Source organism: Dendropsophus ebraccatus, chromosome 3 (assembly GCF_027789765.1).
Source record: "Dendropsophus ebraccatus isolate aDenEbr1 chromosome 3, aDenEbr1.pat, whole genome shotgun sequence".
Lineage (NCBI taxonomy): Eukaryota > Metazoa > Chordata > Amphibia > Anura > Hylidae > Dendropsophus > Dendropsophus ebraccatus.
This window is the reverse complement of record NC_091456.1, coordinates 54,020,945-54,043,398: the sequence shown is the minus strand read 5'-3', so window position 1 is coordinate 54,043,398 and position 22,454 is coordinate 54,020,945. Positions and strand designations below refer to the sequence as shown.

Genomic DNA, 22,454 nt, shown 5'->3' with positions numbered 1-22,454 from the left:
ACAATATAGAGCTTTCACTTTTTTAATTGAATTACTAAAAAAAAAATTAAAAAAATTAAAAACTTTGATGATATTCTAATATATTGAGATGCACTTGTATATAAGTGAACTGATTCCTGTAAAATGTTAATATTTTTTAATCAATAACTTAAATTTTATGTAACACCATTAGATTTTTTTTCATGCTTACATAATTGACATAATGATTTCCTAATGAGAACAAATAGCAGTGCAAGGGGGGAATGACTAAGCTTATTGGAGAGCGTGTTATTCACTTCCTTGTTGCTGTGCATTGCACTGTGAGGCCTGCATAGCTAAGCTCGGTATACAACGGCCAGAGCTCAGGAAGGGATCACATTGTCTCTTCCTGGTGGCAGCCTGGGCCTGAAGTTATGATATTCGTTGTGATGGGAGTGAGCGGATCTGGGAAGTAGGTATATTTTCTTTGTGTGAAGCAGCCGTGCATTGCAATATGCTGGCAATAAAGAGGTTACAAAGACATCTGACACTGCAAATCCTGCTTTGTTCTGATGACAGGAGGAGAAGGACAAAGGCTACTCCCATGTGTGCTCTGGGAGGAGACTAGCCTTGTGTTTAGTGAAGGTTCATATTGTGGCCTGTGAATAAGGCACAGGCTGGATCCATGCAGGATGATAATGATGATGTTACTGTATTAGTAGTTTATGAACTCCAATGCGCAAACCACTTTATTATTTAAAGAAAGTGTCCAGGAATGTTTTTTATCGGGATTCTTCGGTTTTACCTATGAGGGTTGAGAGTCTAACACTTTTAGGCCATGTTCACACAACGTATGTTTTGCATAAATCACAGCCATTGTTGCAATTTGCAACAACGGCTGTGATTTATACAAAACAAACGTTGTGTTGGAATGAATGGAATCCTGGCCGGAGCATATACACATAGTATACGCTCCAGCCGGGATTCCATCCGGCCGCACAAAGCCAGTTTTCTGCGGCCGCTATTCATTGAATAGCAGCCGCAGAAAACCCTGTCAGTGCACACAGTGGAGCGAGTGGCTCCGGCTGCTCGCTCCATTGAGTGCAGTGGGAAGTTCTGATGCAGGTGTGCACGGATCCGCCCACATCAGAACTTAGCGGCGCTAAGGATCATCCGGGATGATCTTTTCAGGGACCTACCGTTCCGTGACGGCCAGTCACATACGTAGTGTGAACATAGCCTTACTGTATAAGTCCTTCAATTATGGTTCCTTTTGAATCCACTCTTAAGGCAATATTACACCAACTGATTATCGGCCATACTGAGCCGATTTTTGTCCGTTATGACCAATAATCACTTGGTGTAACAGCTATTGTTAAAAGGTAACAATCAGCTGACATGCACAATGTCGACTGATTCTTGTCTTCCAACATGTTGGAAAAATTTTTAAGACCCCCCACCCCTTACCCGCTGTTGGCACGTGTAATACTGCTGGCAGCAAGCAGGCAACAAGGAGCAAGCAAGCGCTAATCTTATAAGTTGGCGCTCACTTGCTCCTGCCTCAAACAAGACTACAAATAGGGTTTGAACTGACCATAAAACACCAAACAACAGCCATGTGTTTTGTCTTTCCCTTTTTCTCACTATTGCTTTGGTGTCCATAAAGCAATTTGTACATTTAAATTTTTTTTGTTTGTGTCCTTACACAGAACTGAAGTAGGATCACTCCTAGCAGATCAGGTATGGTGTTCTTGTATTGCATGAGAATTGACAAAGAAAAAAACTAAAGTGTTTTCTATGCAAAGTATGATTGTGAAATTTGTAAAGGTTCTTCATTTTTCCATTTTTCATTTATGGATCAGCAATTACCGGTGATCAGCCGATGAACAGAAGAAATTCCTTTACTCCAGTGATCTGAAAATATTACTTATGAAAATAACATTTTTGTACACAAGAAAAAAAGACAATTAATCTGCAGTTTAAAATCCTAAAATAATCCATAATTATATGTGACCATTATATAAAATTATAATTTCCCTATAGATAACGTCTATGTAACATGTGTTGCACTTTGTATTACAGTTTCAATGCTGTTGACTGTGTGTTGTGCATTAGGGAATGCCGCCTACAGCCCTAATGATCTCATCTATTCCTTATGATCTATAATGCTTCCATCATAGCAATCCAGACACTTGGGTGAGCAGCTGCAGGAAAATCAATATCCCTTCAGCTGCATTCCAGAGCAGTTTGTGCTGAGTGTCTGCATTGTCCCAACAAAGAGACATGGCGGTGTGCTGATTCATCAGAGCAGCCCCTTTAGGTTGTTCCTACATGATGCATTTACTGCACGTGGTAGTCTTAACCTTGGATGAGAGGGGAGAGAGTGCAACCATTTACTATAATTGACAGATTAAGTGGGGGAGGAGGGTAAAATATTGAGTTTTAGAAAACATAGAAAAAAGGAAAATACAGCTGATAGACACGCTGGGATTCTGGGTAGCAGAGAGGTGACATCTGGACAAGAGAAATAAATTTGAATGTTTGGTACTTAAAACTATGGGCTTCTATGATCTGTAGACTGTCCAGTAAAAGTCTGCACAGTCCAAACCGCATTGTAAATGAGTGTCATTCTCCTAGAGCCTATTATACGGCTCGATCATTGTGTGGCACGGCTGCGCAGACAATCCCTAGATTGTTCATGCTGCCCTAGCGTTAATCAGCCATAGGCAAACATGTCCTATTACACAGGAAGATCATTTTTAAATGCTTGTCAACTATATGCTGGTCCTATTACACAGGGCGATATCTGTCTGATTAGGAATAGGTCCTTATGTTCAGACCAGTTATTAATTTACTTATTTTTAGGGCCCCATTACACAGAACAATGATCGTTCCGTATAATAGGGACAACGATCAGCTGATAGAACGATCATTAGTTGATCGTTTCTTTAGGCCCAGACCTAAAATGATTAGTCACCGACCGCACATCACTACGTGTAATAGCAATGAGCGGCTGATGGCTGAGGATCTTCTTACATATATCGCAATCTCTTCATATAAAGTTATTTGTGTTCTCTATGAAATGTAATGATATGGTATTATTCACTGGCAGAAACCGATACCAGTGCTCAGAATACATGGTATCACAAAACAATCTGCTTGGTGGATTTGCAAATGTACATCTCCATTAACAGTATTAGTGGGATTAGCTTTTAGAGCATAGAACTGGCAGAACAAGGATTGCAATATATCTAAAGCTTAAAGGGAATCTAATAGGGGACACTCCTTTATCATTGCTCCACTAATAAATACTGAGCCACCCCTCTACAGTGATGGCTGCTGGAGAGGGGTGTCTCAGTAATTATAAGGGGGTGTCACAAGGGGAGCATTGCAGAGTATGGCCTATGGCTGTATATATGTTTTCCAGGACTCCCTAGGGCTGCATCCAACTTCATCAGCCACTGGTATTCAAATGTTGAGCGATCCCGCGCTCATCTCTACTCATTACATAAAAATGTTGTACTGGAGCACCATAGTATAAGTACCATCTACCTCTTTGTAACATTTCCTATTAGGATCTAGCAGAAGGTGAGAATGCCCTTAGCCGCTACATTCAATTTAGAGATGGTTTGAAATATAAAATAGAAAATTACAAAGTCGTAATTCAAAATCTGGCATTTCAATGTATTTCTGTTGCTGCAAAGATGATATGTGGAATGATCTGCATCACGTGTTCCACTTGTTTTGTTGCAGTTAGGATATAAATTCTATGATGCAGATGATTATCATCCTGTGGAAAATAAAAAGAAGATGTCTCAGGGGATACCATTAGATGATCAGGTATTGCAGCGAAGTGTATATTTGTCTTATACAAATTTATCATGACTGCAGAGCAAAAGAAGATTTTACTGGAGAAGGCTGATATTTCCCCAAGACACCGGGTATTCACCTATATCCGATGCCGGGAACCTTAGGGCTTGTTCAGATCATGTTTGTGGCCTATGTTTGAAAAATAGACTGATATACATGTATCACAACACAGGTGGGTATACTTGTATAGTATGTAGATTGCTTTGATACCTATTATGTGTATTACTTAGTACTTCCCCTATACCAATTATTTTATATATACCCCGTTATTATTCAATTATGCCTAAACACGCAGACAAGTAAAATATCTTCCTAACTGTATTTACAGGCTTGTTCAGGTACATAACAGTCCTCATGTTATTTACTTGTACTGTTTTTATAGGTACAGATGTTGCAATATCTGACTATTACTGGCAACATATCAGATAGTCTGCTATTTTCCTGTACACCCACATTCTTGTACACATACCAGTCATGCTCTTTATGGGAATTCACACCCTATCCAGACCAAATTGAGCAAAGTTGTGTCACAGATTTCCCAATGTAGATTTCCCAATTTTAGATGGTGCGATCTCCAGCCATCAGTGTGATCGACACTCTCTTGCAGGGCCTTTACGGGGAACAATTAATCAAGTGGCTGGGCGGCACAAACGATCCCTGTATCCTTTGTGCGGCTATTTAAATACATTGCTATGGGCCGTACATCTCCTGTTTACACAGGGCCGATAAACTATGATTAATAGGGCTGCACAAAAGATGCGCTCAACTGACAAGTAGATTTCCCCGTCCCTTGGCTGATCACTGACATTTTTACACAAGCTTATTATCAGCCGAATGAGCATTTCTAGCAAAGCTTGTTGTCGATAATCAGCCCATGTAAAAGGGCCTTTAAAGCAAATGTACCAGCAGGCACATCGCTTTAAGATCTTTACGTAAATAGACTGGCACCAGCACAGAGATGCCGCGTTCCTTTTGATTCTAATGGAGCCGTGTCACAGAGGGGAGGGCAGAACGTGACACAGTCATTCAGTCCGGGCAGTGACCAGGAATAGGCTGGAGCAGTACGTGGGAACTGGGCCGTGGTTCAGACAAAAGGACCATGGCACTGGTATCCCCACGCTGGAGCCAGTCTATTAATGTACCTGCTGATACATTCACTTTAAGCACTTGATCACCAAAGTATATGCACCTTACCAATCCCTTGTCACTCCCATCATGACCCTTTCCAGAATCTCCACCTATCTCTGTTACCAGCTTTCACTAGGGACATGTCGGCTCTTGTGACTGCTGTAGTTTGTCATTGACTACAGTGGTCATGTCTCAATACAACAATGCTGGAGGCTGGTAAACATTCCACAAACAATGGCCATTATTTTTAAATAATGGGCGTTGTTTGGCTGCGAAACTACGGCCGCCCAATAGAACAGCCAATCCGAATGTATGGCCAGTTTTAGAGTAAATTCTTATGTGGCAGATGTGTTGCAACCATTTTTTACAACAAAGCTGTAATATATTGCAAATCATAGATAGTCATAAGAGTGAGTGGTCAACACAAAAAACTATTAACTTCAACAGCATACAATGCATCACTGAACCTAAAAATGATCATTACTAAACCTATAAACTTGTGGTTTGTATCTAAAAGAGTCCTGACATTTACATAGTGACAAGATTACTTTAACATTGTTTATAGAAGAGATTTCCCTTGGACCCTCATCCATGTCATCTTGGACACATTACATGTCACAAACTGGCGAGGGTCTCTATTCATGGTACAGGCCTATTTTTCAATATTTTTTTATGACAATGTTTTTCTTTTTCCCTATTTAACCCTTCTAATAGTCAAATTATATCCCTTCTGGCGGTGTCTCCAGTTGATGTAGGGAAAGGTAGAAACTGTAAGCATCTATGGGTCAGTTCTTACAGAGGGGTCAGTGGTAGAGGAAATACAAACAGGACATTTGTGTAATGGAACAATAATTCCAGGAGCTAGAAAGGATTGTCAATAGCTGTGCAGTCCTGTCATATGTATGACCTTACTTTGTGCAATATAGTAAGGAGTGGAAGTTTCCTAGAAACCCAATCTCTCTTTTTGTTTACTCATTTTACTTATCATATAGTGCACATAAGAGCAGATAATATAACGTGAACACAATACATAAATATATGCATTAGAAACATGACAAAGTATGTCTCAGAAAGTAGACAATAGTATTATAGCTCTTAAAGGGGGATTCCACTCAAACATTATTTTTTATATGTTGCTGCCCATGGTGAGACTAACAATTCCTTTCATACTTGTATGTCGGGTGAGGATTGGCTACAGGTTAATGAAATAGAAAACTGAAGTAAGATGAGCTCTAATGTGGGTCAACATCTTACCAGCTGAAAGTATACACCCTATAAAGGTGAACTGGATAAGTAATTGTCATATAGCCGCTGTTTAAGCAAAAGATATAACAAGATAAAATATGGGTTGTTGACACAGCTTGCTCCAGTATTGGTTTCCCATACCTGTTCGGATCTAAAGATTGGGTTACCTGGCTACATTCTACAGGTAAATATGTGTGTACCCAGAACTATTGTCCCTTTGTTGAAAGAGAGATGATAAAAAAGTAGCTATAAAAAGACTTGCAGCATATTTTATTCCCTTACAAATACTCTTTGCTGAATGATTCCTGCCCCTTGCAGTGGAATAGTATTACGCCTGTGACGGATCCGTGCTATTTTTAAAAAGAGGAATCCGTTTTTTAATCTGATTTATTAATATTTTTAACAAGATTACATAAAATCAAAATGCTGGCCACTATGTTAAGCATGTCCATTTTTCAAATTTTTCAAAATTGTGACTTGGTTTAAGAGCATTGCTTTGGTTTAAGAGCTCCCTGTACTGGGTGGAAGTGCGAGTGGGGGAGGGGTATAGTCTGCATAGCGCGGTCTACAGCACTGTACTCTCACCCAGGAAGTCTCCCTCACGTTCCAAATCATAGCAGATCCACTTCAGGCTGAGGCTTACATCAGGGGACAGGACTGTGGAGGTAATCTCTTCATAGCTGTAACCCCTCTCTCCCTGGACAGAGAGTGCTGCATGTATGTGCCCACATCTGCCCTGCTCATTCCTTCATGCTCCCTGCAGTCTCTGTCCGCCCTTGTGTTTCCCATCCTCTCCATTACTGTACAGTAACTTATAATATCACATATTCTGCTGTTTCGGAATGTTTGTTTCATCTGTTTTACATGTCATTCAGAATAATAAATTATTATTTTGGGGTGTGGAACCAATTGTCTGCATTTCTATGATTTCTTATGGGAAAATGTGCTTTGGTTTAAGAGTGGATTTGGATTACAAGCACGGTCCCGGAACAAATTATGCTCGTAATCCAAGGCACCACTATATATATATATATATATATATATATATATATATTGTCACTGTATCCATACAAGCTATAGGTTTAGAGAATGTAGTTTATTTCAAGATGTATTTTTCCGATTAACTGATTTGTATGCATGGTGGTATAAGTCATTCTAGAATTTCCCATTGTACATGATGATTTCATATATTTCAGTGTATATATACCAACACAGTGTAAGTGATATGCATTAGGACCAGGGCTGACATCAGCACCAAGCAAACCTGGACCAAAGCCAATTCCCACAGAGCTTTGTCTCCATAGAAATCCGGGTACAAATGTATTACACTTTTCAAGTCCAGTATGGGGATCAACTCTGATCATGTTACACTTGGGGCTGCATCATGATTGAAAAAGCACTATGATCAATATAAGCTTAGCATTTATATTCAAAGGGAGTTAGAACAAGAGATGATGCTATAATATGCAATGTAGCCTCTTCATGGAGGCTGGAAAGTAGTGGCAGCCCCCCTCCCCTTCCACCTCAGTTAAAGGAACCACAGTGTAGGTTAGGCCTCTTGGAAGTAAGACTTCTAGAGACAATACATAACAGATATACTGTATAAAGTACATCCCCCTTACAGCCTTGTTTGAATGAGGAGTTTCCAGTGTAAAACCACAGAGAACCAAGTGGCTCAGCCCAAATTAAGTATACTATGTATTCTCCGGGATCCTGCAAACAACTAAGCCATAACAATAAAAAAACAAAACAACATTGGAAACAACTAAAAGGCTGAACAGCAGTGAAATTCGTCACACGGAGGAAGACTGAATGTAAGCAAACAGTGGTGACAGTGCCTCTTTAAAGGGGTAACAAAAACAAAACAAAATGTTTTTAAATTACTTCTATTTAAGTATATCCAGTCTTCTAGTACTTATCTGCTGCTGTGTGCCCTGCAGTTAGTGGAGTATTCTTTACAGTCTGACTCTACTGCTTTCTACTGTCACCTCCCTGTCAGGAACAGACCAGAGGAAATCCCCATAGAAAACCTTTCCTGCTCTGGACAGTTCATACCAGGGACAGAGGTGGCAGCAGACAGCACTTTGTCAGACTGGAAAGAATACTCCACTTCCTTCAGGACATACAGAAGCAGATACATACTAGAAGAATGGAGATTTTTAAATAGAAGTAATATACAAATCTATATAACTTTCTGACACCAGTTGATCTGACAGAAAACTTTCTTAAGTTAAGCTCTTAGATAGTGAGATAGAAAAAACAAAAAATATGAAATTAAATTTTGGCATGGTCCATGAGCCCACTTAGCTGTCTATTTTCCAGCTTTACTGACCTTTGCTGTGGTGAATATGTTTTCCCTTTCTAATCATTATTTTGTGACCGAACATTGTCCCTTTGAACTAATGGGAGGTAGAATGCCCGAACCCTCTGCTTATTGCAGTCAGCCAGCAGCTTCCCAGCTTGTCATCCTTGGAATACGTCTTGACTAAACTGTTTGCTAAGGTGATAGCTGGGCACTGCTAAATGCTGACTGATAGTGACATCTCCTCCAGGGGTCCCAGCTCATATTAGATTCAACTGGCAAACCTATCACTCATTTTTATCATATCTGACATGTTCTGTTTCTCTCCAAAGAGAAATAGAAGGGAATGCATTTCAGCAGAATTTTGGCCCAAAATCAATTCCTGCGAGAAGTTTCAGCTATGTGTCCTCCCTGTCTCCTTACTGATACTGTACAAGCAATAAGAACATTTTTGGGAAATTGAAACTAGGGGAATGGTCCTAAGGATAAAGCGGACAATAGGCTGGAGTAGCTGTAAATTGCTTTTACATGCAGCAATGTGTTCTATTTGGTAAAAGTGATTGAGAATCATAGTATTGGCTTCAATTTTATATTTTTATTTATTTTTTATTTTTTTATTGCAACACTAAACTACTGTCTGAAAAAGAACTTAAAGTGAATTTACTATCGGACCTATATTAAAAATTTTTTGCAGTGCCTTATCGGTCCTGGCATGGGGATCCCGATGTTAAGGTCCTTTTTTTAAAATGCCGCCTGGTTCTCACTCTCAGCGCTGTTTTGTTCTTGTGCACCAGTCTGGCTGTATGCAATGGAAAGTGGGCCTGGCGCCCCCAATATGACAATATCCCCTGCCCTCAGTGATAAAGTCCTGCTTGATTCTAATGGAGACGTGTCACTCAGGGGAGGGGATATTGTCACACTGGCCCCGCCTCCATTGCCTAGAGCCGGGCCGATGCACAAGAACAAAATGGTGCTGAGCACGGGGATTAGGCAGTGTTTTGAAAATAGGACCACGCCACTGGGATCCCTGTGCCGGCACCGATAAGGTCCTGCAAATTTTTTTTTTTACATGGTACAATCGCTTTAAATATAAAAAGAATCTAAGGGGGAGATTTATCAAACTGGTGTAAAGTAGAATTGTCTCAGTTGCCCCTAGCAACCAATCAGATTCCACCTTTCATTCCTCACAGACTCTTTGAAAAATAAAAGGTAGAATCTGATTGGTTGCTATGGGCAACTAAGACAATTCTACTTTACAACAGTTTGATAAATCTCCCCCTAAGTGTTTGATACATTAATAAAGCAGATCTATCTTACATCTGATGAAGATATTCTCTATCCAAAGACACAGGATAGGGGATAAAAAAATTGATCAGTAGGGTGCGACTGCTGGGACCGCCACTGACCCTGAGAACGGGGACAAAATTGTTCACAGAAGTAAAATTGCCTGTTTGTTATGTTGTCTGGCAGGGCAGCAACATGTTAAAAGTTAAAAATGAGCAGAATACCCCTTTAAGTGCTTGGCAATGTTTGGTAACCCTATAGAGAATCAACAAAGCAGCTATATACACGTGAGACAGTCCATTCATTCTGATGACAGTTTTGTCCCCATTCTAGATATCAGTGGAAATCCCAGTAGTTAGACCTCCACCAATCTGTTTACATGAGAAAACCCCTTTAAATTTAGTCTCTAAGTGTTGGTCAAGTGGATTGTGGGCTCTGATTTGAGGGTGCAGCTCTCTCCTTTTACCTCTCCATATACATATACTGTAGATGCATAGTTGTACTAGAGTATCTGGGGCCCGCCATAGGAAATGATTTTGGGGCCCACCAATGAAGAACCAGTGAAAAAATAACATGCCAGTCAGTGTTTGTGCAGGTTCTAAAGCTGGGGGCCCACCGGAGGATTCTCCGGTCCTCTGGTAGGCCAGTCTGACACTGCATATATGCTTGACTCAGCTGGCTAAAAAAGAGACAAGCTGCTGTTAGACCCCTCTGACATTTTGCGGCAAAGCAAAGGATTGGCCTGTTCAAATCCAACATGTCTTGTGCTTGTTTCCTTCACATGTTTACACTGCTTGGAGGGCAGTCATGAGCTCGCCATACATATGAGATTTTTATAGTGGATTTTTGACAAAACTGATAGTATCTAACATAAATCAATGTATGAAAGTATACACATTCTCTAGTTTTCTACTAGGTTATTGAAAGCTTTATATTCATGGAGGCATGACTAGATGGTACAGGGGATGACATTATCCTTTTTGAATTATTTTTGTGTACGTTAAAAAAAAACAGATGCAATTTGATTTTTTTTTAAATAATGGAAGTCAATGGAAAAACGGATCAAAATGGATGCAAACAAATGCATCTGTTTTTTTATCCTGCAAAAGAGGAGCCCGTGGAGCCTCATTGAAGAGTCTCAAAACACAGGACTAGCCAGATATAGAAACAGCTGTATGTGGATGGTTACCTGGCCTTGGTTTATCCCTTGTCATTATATTGACTTTTAGGGCCACTTAATATGGTGGTTTTGGTGGTTTCCTAACAGGAGCTGCCCCTTGGCTGGGTCCTTCCCGGAGGGATATCTGGCTAGTCCTGTGTTTTGAGACTCTTCAATGAGGCTCCACGGGCTCCTCTTTTGCATATTCATGTTTCCCAGGGGGCAATGCACCTAGGACTTCACTGCATTGAGCGCTTTCACTAGCAGCCGGCAGTGTTGTCGTTTGGCTGGTCTCCCTGAGTTCAGCAATCTGTTTCTCTTATATTTTTTTATCCTGTCTTTTTCTCTTTTTTTTTAAATGGATAAAAAAAAGTAGTGTGAACCCGGCCTAACTGGAGGAATAATAGTCTTATAAAGTTGTGTTGTGCTGATTTTTTTCCATGACAAATAAGAATATTTATTTATTATTAATATTTGTTTTGTTTGACAGGACAGATATCCTTGGTTATGTTCATTGCATGAATTATTAAAGAGGTGAGCATACATTCTGCATACAAATCAATATTACCTTTAGGTGGAGATGAATGGGAACACAGTAAGGTAATGCATTTCCATGTGTGGAACCTCCTACTTTGCTGGTAATGTTCCTTTATATATGGACAACTAATTGCTATCTGTTTATCTAAGTCAAGGTAGAAGTGTTCATGTGAGAATGTGGTCAAATGACAGGATTTTACCATATTATCCAAAATAAAAAAGGGTCTTGGGGTACAGCCAGCTGGAGGAGCAGAGACAACCACTGTTCAGTACCCAGAGCATTTGTCACCTTCGTCTGCACAAGATCTCGTAGTCGGTGTTACTGCTATCTTTATCACTTATTCCATTAATTATTGGATTAGGATAAGGTCCTAAGAAAGTTAACAAGCCCCTATCATGTAAGGGTACATTGACACTGCGAAATGTGCGCAGAGTCTTAAAGCGGATTCCGCCGGCCAGCCTCAACTTAAAGTTCCACCTGACGTCCATATTCTGGGCCCCTGGCGGAATCCGCTGGCAAATATCATTGAGTCTATGGAAAGGGTGGAACATCAAGTGGAGGCCGGAAGGCGGAATCCGCTTAAAGTCTCTGTGCGTATTCCGCAGTGTGAACGCACACTATGGAAAGGGTATGTGCACACTATGGAAAAGAGGCAGAAACTTCAGGCAGATACCCATGTCAATTCTTTGGGCGAACGGCGAAATCTGCCTGTGAATATAATGGAGCATATGGGACGGGCGGAAATTCAAGTGGGGGCGTGAGCGGAATCCACTTGATGTTATCTGCCAATTTTCCGTAGTGTGCACAAAACCTTAGGGTGGAGAACCTTCAGGAAATAAGCCCATAACTTAACATAAAATCCACTAAAAGCCTCTTCTAACTCACAGTATATACATTTTAATAGCTTTCAGCCAGTTATCTCTCACCACCTCACCATACACTTAAACGCTCAGCACAGCCAAATTTTCATATGTTGTCTACGTACTGGGGCCACAGTCAGACCCATCATAACCAAAATGCAGACCTCGAGCTGTTACAAAACTATAATTTATATTGTTAGACTAGGACCCAGCTTTCTTGGTATCTGAGATACTATGATGGTTTTAGATGGCCCTGAAGAGTTAAAATCATACAGGCTAAAACTGGTCAAGGACCTGTTCCAATATGCTACGGATATGTGGGCGGCATTAGAAAGCTCATTGTTCCTAAAAGATAAGATTGTAGAGCTAGTATCTGTTTGTAGTTACATTTATGTATCAATTTGTATATTCCTGTGGGCCGTATTACACGGCCAGACATTTAATGTAAGCGAGTGCTGATCTGCCTATTAGACAGCTTAATGATTGTGAAGCAAAGGCTGCTGGATATTGTTAGTGATGTCCATGCAGCCCTTGCTGTATATAGTAAATAATAAAGTGTATATACTTTACCTCTTCTAATTTGCTTCTAGCTTCTCCACACTCACTACAACCGCCACTGGCACTGCCAAAGACACCTATGATCTAACAGGCAGATTAGCCAATCATTTGGCGAGATGGGAAAGTGCCGCAGCCAGTGATTGGCTGAGTGGCCTGTCATTGTACAGATGGCTACTGCCGGCTGCCAGAGGCGACTGAGTAGGCAGAAGCTAGAAGAACACCAGGGAGTGTAAAGGGGTAACTTAACCACTCCTTTCCATCTCATGCACAATACCGTATTACAGCTGATGAATTGTACAGAACCATACAATGGCACCCATAAAACCTCATGAGGATGCTTCTACTTCCAATGAAAAGCACATTGAGTTTTTATTTCTTTCTGGCTCTTCGATGTGAATGAAACCTCCGTGAAATCTATCTCCTCATACATGTTGTCCATGCACACATACACCTTTTTATCATATTCTGATGTAATGCAGCGAGTTCTGATGATTGTTTTGATCACTAGAGCGTCTCATGAAAGATTAATGAAGCACTCATGTCTAAATGCTTTCCAAAGCAATCACCAGTGACCATAAAGAAAAGAGCATTTCAGCCGCAATGTAGGACTCCCACTGCACTCCACATCTGGCTGTTACTTATGTGAGATCATTCTACTATGCTCATCTTCTGTAGAGTACATGATTAGGGTCAAGGGTAAAATGTATGGGAAATATTGGGGTAATCTTATGTCAATGAGACTGACATTGCATTGTTTAACATATTAACAAAGTAACATAGTTAATAAGGTGGAAAGAAGACAAGAGTCCATCAGGATCAACCTAGGGAAACCCTACTGTGTTTATCAAGGTCTAATGGTTTAATGTTTTTTGTTCATATGCAGTGACATCTAGACAGAAAAGATTTTGCTCATTATTACACTTTATTTGTCATGTCATTCAGGGTAAAACAATAAGAATTGTTAAATTTGACCCTCTAGTGTCGCTTATTGTGAACCTGTTAGCTTACAACCTCAGGCTATGTTTAGACTGGGTAAGAGACCGGCCGTTCCGTGTCACAGAATGGCCGGTCTCTAAAAATAATCATCCCTGGATGATCTTTAGGGCCGCAGAGTTCTGATGCGGGCGCATCCGTGTGTGCCCGCATCAGAACTCTCCGCTCACTCCATAGTGTGCACTGACAGGATTTTCTGCGGCCGCTATTCAATGAATAGCGGCTGCAGAAAACTGACATGTCAGTTGTTTGTGATGCTGCTAGGGATCCCGGACGGAGGGTATACCATGTGCCATAGACGGCAAGGTAACATATTTTTTCGTAATAATCACAGCTATTGTTGCAATGTGCAACAACGGCCAGAGTTTTATGAAAAAATATGTAGTGTGAACATAGCCTATAACACATTTGTACCAAATACATACTATCAAATCTCATTTACACCTGTGCCAGTGGTTATTTGGGTCTTTGGTGATAACCCAGAAGCTGCAGGTGTTACTAGTAGGTGCTAGGATGTTGCAATATCACTGCGGCACTTGTCACACCCATTTAAGTGTCCCCATAACCCGCTGGTGCAGTGCACTGGTGCATGACTTAAAGTGGAACTCCGGATAAGAAAAACTTTTTTCTATTAAAAGTACATTAAAAGTTATATAGATGTGTCTTTACAATGTATTACCGTATCTGTACGGTTCTGCCACACTGGTAGCTGATAGAAATCCAGGAAGTGAAAAAAAAATGGCCCCTGTGCCAATCCACATTGTCTCCTGCTCCTTCTGCTATCCCACCTTAGGAGACAAATCTTCCATGCCTCGGTCTCACATTGTGTGTGTTTTCTGAGCCCAGGCTAATGATGCAGACAGGGGGCAGTGAGTGATCTCACAGGAGGCTTGGCTGGATCCCCCAATCCCCTGAGTGATTCGCCATCTCTGAATGGCCAGAAGGAGGTGCAGCACTAATTTTACTGATTGTGATGGGTGTGGGACTGTGATGATCAGATGAGGGAAAGCATTGCATTCTAGGAACTGCTCAACCAGGAAGGACACAATACAGAACAACCCCCCCCCCCCCATCCCCAAACAAATGGATTTTTGGTAGTTTCAAAACTGGGATAGACAGGTAAGTAAGGCTATATGCTTCTGCAGAAGTTTTATTTTTTTAACCTCCACCTGGAGCTCCCTTTAAAACTCTACTGTAACCCTCTCCTTAATATCGCTTCATTTCATCGGTGGACAGTGTAACCTAGGCGGCACTTCTCTAACCACTGTCTGGTGATGAAAGCTCACTGCGGACTGCTTAGGTGACTTGAGTAACTCTTTAAGTGTGGGCAGGTCTTAGTCCCTCATCAGTGGCAGTCGCACCCCAGGTGGTTTAGCTAGCCCTGGCTCAACAGACAGGAACTGTAGATAACTGTACTGTAGCACATGGCTTCCAGGGTATTGCACTTTACTGGGTAGCAATGTTGTGCCATACACCATCTTCAGCAGCCAATCTTTTTTAGATAAGTATGAAATGAAATGTGAAATAGTATGAAATGAAATGAAACTGGAAGCATACAAAGACACAGTAGAAGCCCTATACCTGTATGGCTCAATACAAAACAAAGCCGTAATACAGCGGAGTGCATAAGTCCACAACTATTAATTGAATAGTAAAGTATTTGATTGCAACTAGAGATGAGTGAACCGGGTTCGGGTTCGAGTCGATCCGAACCTGAACATTCGGTATTTGATTAGTGGCGGCTGCTGAACTTGGATAAAGCTCTAAGGTTGTCTGGAAAACATGGATACAGCCAATGACTATATCCATGTTTTCCACATAGCCTTATGGCTTTATCCAACTTCAGCAGCCACCGCTAATCAAGTGCCAAAAGCTCGGGTTCGGATCGACTCGAGCGTGCTCCAGGTTCGCTCATCTCTAATTGTAACACATATTGTAAAAACAAACATTTAGAGTAATAAAGCCGCAGCAAGAGAAGATGTCTGGTGTTTTCCTTCATTGGTGGAGGCAGATGTTATTTGTCACAGTAAGGTCAGGGCAACAGAATCATAACATGTCATTATGCTAGCGTATGTGACTTTCCCACAGCAACCATTTGACTGCAACATGTTAACAGGAAATAAAGAATGTTATTCTGCTACTTTTACTGGGGACAACTAGTGCTAGCCAGCTGCCAAGATACGTGTACATCGTTTTCATGAAGAAATACAGTCACTTAGATGAACATAGATTATTATTATGTACACCCCCCTTGATTTTTACCTTTGCACTTTGAGGGTATGTCCACACTAAGTAATACCAGCGGATCACCTGCCGCGGATTCCGCATCTCGTCCCCGCAGGTTAATTCTTCGGGCGGACGGAATCGGCCAAACCATAGAATGAAGCTTATGGGACCAGCGGAGATGCACGCAACCATGAGCACGGACAAGCTGTGGAATACGCGGCGGGTGAGTTGCGTGGGTGATTCTGTAGTGTGGACATACCCTAATTGTGCCGGGGGGGGGGGGGCACTGAGCCAAACTCATAAATATATACAAGCGTATAATATCATATGCAGGTGATAATCATAATTTTCTCTTGTAGAGAGAAGGCCTGTGGTCATCATGTGGTACTGGCATGTTCTGCACTGAAGAAAGCCTACAGGAAAACCCTGACAACTGGTCAAAACACACTTAATTCTGAGGATCAAGGGCAACGCAAAGAAGATGACATTTCTTCATGTACATTGTTCATCCATTTGCAAGGTTCAATGGAACTGATCTCTGAACGGCTGCGGAAAAGGAAAGGACATTTCATGCCATCAGCATTACTACAGTCCCAGTTTGACACACTGGAGCCTCCAGCAGCACCTGAGCTATTCATGACTGTAAATGTTGAGAAGGATATCGCAGAAATAGTGTCTGATATAAAGGCTGAGCTGGAGTCTAGGATATGCAGACAGCCATAGGGAAGGAAGGAGAATGTGTTATGTTACAAAGTTTGCATTCAAAAGTTACATTAAACCTGATGTCCAGAACATGGGCTAGGCTCATTGATTTGTCTAATGTGACCATGTTCTTTTATTAAGGTTCTATGTTAGACAAAGCGATTTTTAACCATTAACGATAAGCGAACGCAAAGGAGATTTGTCATTAACCTGAAATCGTTCACCATATTACACAGAACTAGGGATGGTCCGAACCCTCCGAGGTTCGGGTTCGTATGAACCCGAACGCTCGGCATCAGATTCCTGCTGTCTGCCCGCTCGGTGGAGAGGGTGGATACAGCGGGAGGACCGCCTGGAAAACTGGGATACAGCCTATGGCTATGGCTGTATCCCAGTTTTCCAGGTGGTCCTCCCGCTGGATCCGCCCGCTGCACAGAGCGGGCAGACAGCGGGAATCATTACCGAGAGTTCGGACCATCCCTACACAGAACCATAGTAATTAGATCCGATGGTTACAAACCCCCCACCACCACCACCGATCAGCAGTTTAAAGGAGCCGTGGCTTTTATGCTAGCACAGCAGTGTTTTTAATGTTTACTTGTGTTCATTCTTCCACTGCTTCGTTCATGGGATGAAGTAGTTCCTTGCACCGACACTGCCAAGTAGGGTACAGGAGAGCAAACGTGATCATTTTGATCTTTTCTAAAACCAGTTTCTGTAGGATTCTCTAAAGAAGGTGACTGGGAGGAAAGTTATAAACCAGCTTATACTGCTACTTGTATGCCAGAGCGCCCACTCACCAACCCACTTTTTTTTTATTTAAACACTGCAAATAGTAAACTTTGTGGTGGTTCTATGAAGCACAGAGGTACTTCCTTCTAAAAAACAGTGGGGGAGATTTATGAAACATGGTGTAAAGTGAAACTGGCTCAGTTGCCCCTAGCAACCAATCAGATTCCACCTTTCATTTTCCAAAGTATCTGTGAAAAGTGGAATCTGATTGGTTGCTAGGGGCAACTGAGTCAGTTTCACTTTACACCATGTTTGATACATCTCCCCCAATTTTTCTATGATTAAACAACATATTTCTTTATTTAGACTCCCTTCTCCTGGTTTTAAGTCTTTCTGGCCCTATTAGTCTGACTGAGCATTGTTGAAGCTCTATAAATGAACTGTGAATAGAGACGGGGATAAGCCTCTGCCCAGGTAAATATTTGAGCTGCCAGAATCTTCATATCCTTCTTCTTTGTTCCTCCCTGATGTCACAGGTGTGCTACTGACATCGTATTGTCAGCGATCAGGTGGCTCTGATGACCCCAGGGCCTCAAAGACTGCTGTTAGCTCCTGAAAATGTAAAGGATGATGAAACAAGGACCTGATACCCCGGAAGGATCTTTGCCTGCCCAGAGCTCTTCAAAGTTTTTTTTTGCATTCCTGCAACTGGAAACTGATTTTTGGAGGGTTAACGTTCTATACAGAAAAATGCAACAGCTCACTGCAATGGCAAGATGCAGACCCCCTGCAGACATGGAAATAGTTAAAAGCAGCCCCCCCCCCCCTCCACAACTGCTAAAAAAAAAATCTCCACAAAAATAATGAGGCTCTTGGTTGCCATTTGCAAACAGTGTAAACTACCCCACCACAATAAGGTGGCCTCATGCTCTGGATGGACCTACACCATACTGTACATTGGCCTCTCCATGGCATGTAATAAGCCTATGCTCTGGGCATGCAGGATCCATTCTATACCGGCAAAAGTAATTACACCACCTGGGTGGCCGGTATAAGATGAATCTTGCATGTCCAGAGCATAGGCGTATTACACGCCATGGAGAGGCTAAAGTACAGTGTAGGGTCCCCCCCCCCCGATATGAAGCCACCTTATCGTGGTGGGGTGGTTTACAATGTTTGCAAATGGTAACCAAGAGCCTCATTTTTTGTATGGAGATTTTTTTAGCAGTTGGGGGGGGGGGCTGCTTTTAACTATTTTCATGTCTGTAGGGGGTCTGTATCTTGCCATTGCGGTGAGCTGTTGCATTTTTCTGTGTTTTTGTGTATTAACCATCTATATTATACAAGTAAATGACTGTTTGTTTGTCTTTCTATCTATTCTCAATAGACATTCAAACTCCTCAAACGTTTCACCCCAAAGTTGGCACATAGATACATTGCCCAGGAATGTTATTGTGCCAGGGCACTCGCTAACCTTGGTTCTCTGTTATCAGCCATTATCACAGTCTGTCCTTATTATCTGAACAAATGGATCGTTTAACCCCATATCTAGAACATAGGTACAGTAGGTGTCCAGGAAGGCATACAGTACTCCTAACTGGAGCTCTCTGTTATCAGCCACTATCACTGCTTGTCCTTTCTAGACACTTAAAAGCCTAAACGGTTTGTAGTACATTGCATGTCCAGGAAGGTTTTTTGTAAAAGACAAGACCTTGCTAGACATATATAGAACTTGCCATTGTTCTCTTTTATCAGCCCTTAGTAAGAGCTATAGCCATCCAAACATCTGAACTGTTTGAACCCAAATTTGTCACAAAGGTACACTGGGTGCCTAGGAAGTCAGGGCATGTATTTGCAGCAAGCCAGGCATGGAGGAGAGGGGATGATGGAGGCTGTAGTAGCTATGGCTCTGGATGACTAGGGCCTCTCTATCGGTGTATAGCACTCTAGCTCAACCAACAAGGGGATTGCTGATGAGCTGCTGGGGGGTTGTGAGTGACGTCCAGACCTGTGGGATGGCTTGGCCTTGTAGTGTGCCACAGCCCCTTTACTTACACTGCCTTGTCACAGTCACTGGCAATGGTCCGAGTGTTTCCACAGGTGGGCGATCTACTTTCTGGCACTTCCCTTGATTCTGCTCCTCTCGTGGGGGTTCGCTGTATAGGATTGAAGGGGGCTGCACCTGAGTCTTTAGTGGTAATGCTGGTCAGTGGAATGGATTTAGTATTTCCCCTGGAGACAACTCCCTGATACTACTGTCTGAGGTGATGGCGGAGCCATCCTTGATGTTGGTGTGTTGCATATGTGAACTGGGAAACAAGGATGGAGGTGATGCAACAGTAAGGGTCCTATGACACAGAGCGATTTTTAACAATTAACGACTAATGATAAACGATCGCAAACGAGATTGTTTATCGTTAACCGGAAATCGTTCACCATATTACACAGAACGATGGTCGTTAGATACGATCGTTATTACGATCATTAATATGATCGTTTATTCCTTCTGATTCCAGCAGAACAATGGACAATGTGCAATTACACTGAACGATTAGTGAACAAATGCGGAACTTGAGCGAACGAATGTGGAACTACAGCAAACGATTAGTGAATGATTAACGATAATTTTAGGTTCAGATCTAAATCAACGATCAACGACACATGAACGATTTTTCGATCGTTGTCTGCAATTACACAGGACGATTATCGTTTAAATTCGAACGATATAACGATTTTTCGCACGATAATCGTCCCGTGTAATAGGGCAGTAACTCTTTTACTTGAAAGCAGCTTATGTTGACATAGGCACTTTGTCATACAATCCAGTCCTTAACAGTTCCTGTTAAAATTGCTGTGGCCTAAGGGTCCTATTAGGACGAAGCGTTTTTTAACGATTAACGAATAACAATAAACAATTGCAAACAAGATTATCGTTAAACTGAAATCGGTCACCACATTACACAGAACAATAGTCGTTAGTTACGATTGTTACTAAGATTGCTTACTCCATCTGATCCCAGCAAAAGAATGAACAATGTGCAAATACACTGAACGATTAGCGAACAAATGTGGAACTACAGCGAATGAATGTGGAATTACAGTGAACAATTAAAGGGGTTGTCCGGCGATAAAAAATTATTCACAGAATAACACACATTACAAAGTTATACAACTTTGTAATGTATGTTATGTCTGTGAATGGCCCCGTTCCCCGTGTCCCACCACCCCCACCCGTGTACCCGGAAGTGTGGTGCGCTATACATTACCTGTCACGTGCCGACCACGGTCTCCGATCGTCAGCAGTGACGTCTTCTTCGGGAGGCCGGCGGATCTTCCCGAGTGTCGGCCGCCCTCTGCAGCGTCATCCGAAGCTCAGCCGCGATTGGCTGAGCATAACTGTGCTCAGCCAATCGCGGCTGAGCAGCTGATGACGTGGCCGCGTTATGCTCAGCCAATCGTGGCTGAGCTTCGGATGACGCTGCAGAGGGTGGCCGGCACTCGGGAAGATCCGCCAAGCTCCCGAAGAAGACGTCACTGCTGACGATCGGAGACCGTGGACGACACGAGATGCGGTGAGTATAATGCACCACACTTCCGGGTCTAGCGTGGGTGGGGGGAAACACGGGGAAGGGGGCCATTCACAGACATAACATACATTACAAAGTTGTATAACTTTGTAATGTGTGTTATTCTGTGAATAATTTTTTATCTCCGGACAACCCCTTTAATGATGATTTTAGGGTCAGATCTAAATCAACGATCAATGACACACAAACCATTTTTCTATCGCTGCCTGCAATTACACAGGACAATTATTGTTTAAATTTGAATGGTATAACGATTTTTGGCCCGATAGTTGTCCTGTGTAATAGGGCCCTTAGATGGGTTACTTGTATAGAGAGGTGTTTCTAGTCGACTGCAACAAACAGTGTCACTAAGCAGCTCGGCGTGGCTGCGTCCCCCTTCTCCCTTCCTGGTGTGAGGAGGGGGGAGAGAATGAGGACAGGCCACAGCGATGCCACAGCTCACAGCACTCATTTGCTCCTCACTGTCAGCCCGTGGAATAGGGGCTTTAGCTTTGTGTGTCCTGTGCAGACTAAGGGTCCTATTCCACGGGCCGAGCAGTGCCCGATCAACGATGTAAACGAGCGCTGATCTGCTAGACAGACCGCTCTGAAGCTGATGCTGCCGCGCGGGACCAGGAGAAGACCTGTACCTGGACAGGTAATGTATGATGTTTGTGAAATCATAGGTCGCCTGCCGCGCCCACTATTCTATGTAGCGATGCGCGGGTGGCGACCAATGATTTTAGGTTTAAACCTAAGTGAACGATCAGCCGATGATACGATCATCAGCTGATCGTTCCCTCTATTCCACGGAGCGATAATCGGCCGAATCGGCCGATTATCACTCTGTGGAATAGGCCCCTTAGATTCAATGTAATGTTCAAGGGGTATTCTGAAGTATAAAACAAATTAGCCAAGAGGGCAAACAATATCAGCATACGGAGGATGAGGTTATATCCTTTACTAAACTAAAACTGATGTTCTATCCTAAGGATGTCATAATGTATCAAAAACTGGATGACCCCTTAAAATCCTGCTCAATCTAGGCTTAGAAGTCTGGTGGGCGATTCTACTCACACACTCTGTATGCCCTTCTATAGGAAAGGTGCTGACGGACTCTGATAGAACTGCCCACTGGACTCCTATGATCAGAATGAGCAAAAAAGGAAATGAATATCTTACAAATTAGAATCTTTTACCCAGACCATACATCTATCTGCTTATCTCCTCTTGCTTTTAAAACATACTTCCCACAGATGGGACACAATATGCAATGGGACAGGTTCCCTTTAAGTTGATCTCTTTGCATATACTTTTATATTTTACATATTTC

General features: G+C 42.1%; 1 protein-coding gene across 3 annotated transcripts; it reads left to right on the top strand.

Moving 5' to 3' along the window:
* The first annotated feature begins 300 nt into the window (after positions 1–300).
* On the top strand, positions 301–16,899 carry IDNK (IDNK gluconokinase). 3 transcript variants are annotated; one of them, XM_069964242.1, is made up of 5 exons: positions 301–430; positions 1,668–1,698; positions 3,712–3,798; positions 11,437–11,480; positions 16,481–16,899. In XM_069964242.1, the coding sequence occupies exons 1-5, from the start codon at positions 393–395 to the stop codon at positions 16,842–16,844; spliced, it is 564 nt and encodes a 187-aa protein (XP_069820343.1). In that variant the 5' UTR covers positions 301–392; the 3' UTR covers positions 16,845–16,899. The 3 variants fall into 3 exon arrangements, with proteins under 3 accessions (XP_069820343.1, XP_069820344.1, XP_069820345.1); XM_069964244.1 differs by having other exon boundaries at positions 383–434; XM_069964243.1 differs by lacking the exon at positions 3,712–3,798.
* The last annotated feature ends 5,555 nt before the right edge of the window (positions 16,900–22,454 follow it).

Excerpts from the sequence above, each read along its gene's own strand:
- IDNK (XM_069964242.1), top strand. The coding sequence starts at position 393 with ATGATATTCGTTGTGATGGGAGTGAGCGGATCTGGGAA. Across the intron at positions 1,699-3,711 it reads GATCACTCCTAGCAGATCAG|TTAGGATATAAATTCTATGA; the intron begins GTATGGTGTTCT and ends GTTTTGTTGCAG. Across the intron at positions 11,481-16,480 it reads TTGCATGAATTATTAAAGAG|AGAGAAGGCCTGTGGTCATC; the intron begins GTGAGCATACAT and ends TTTCTCTTGTAG.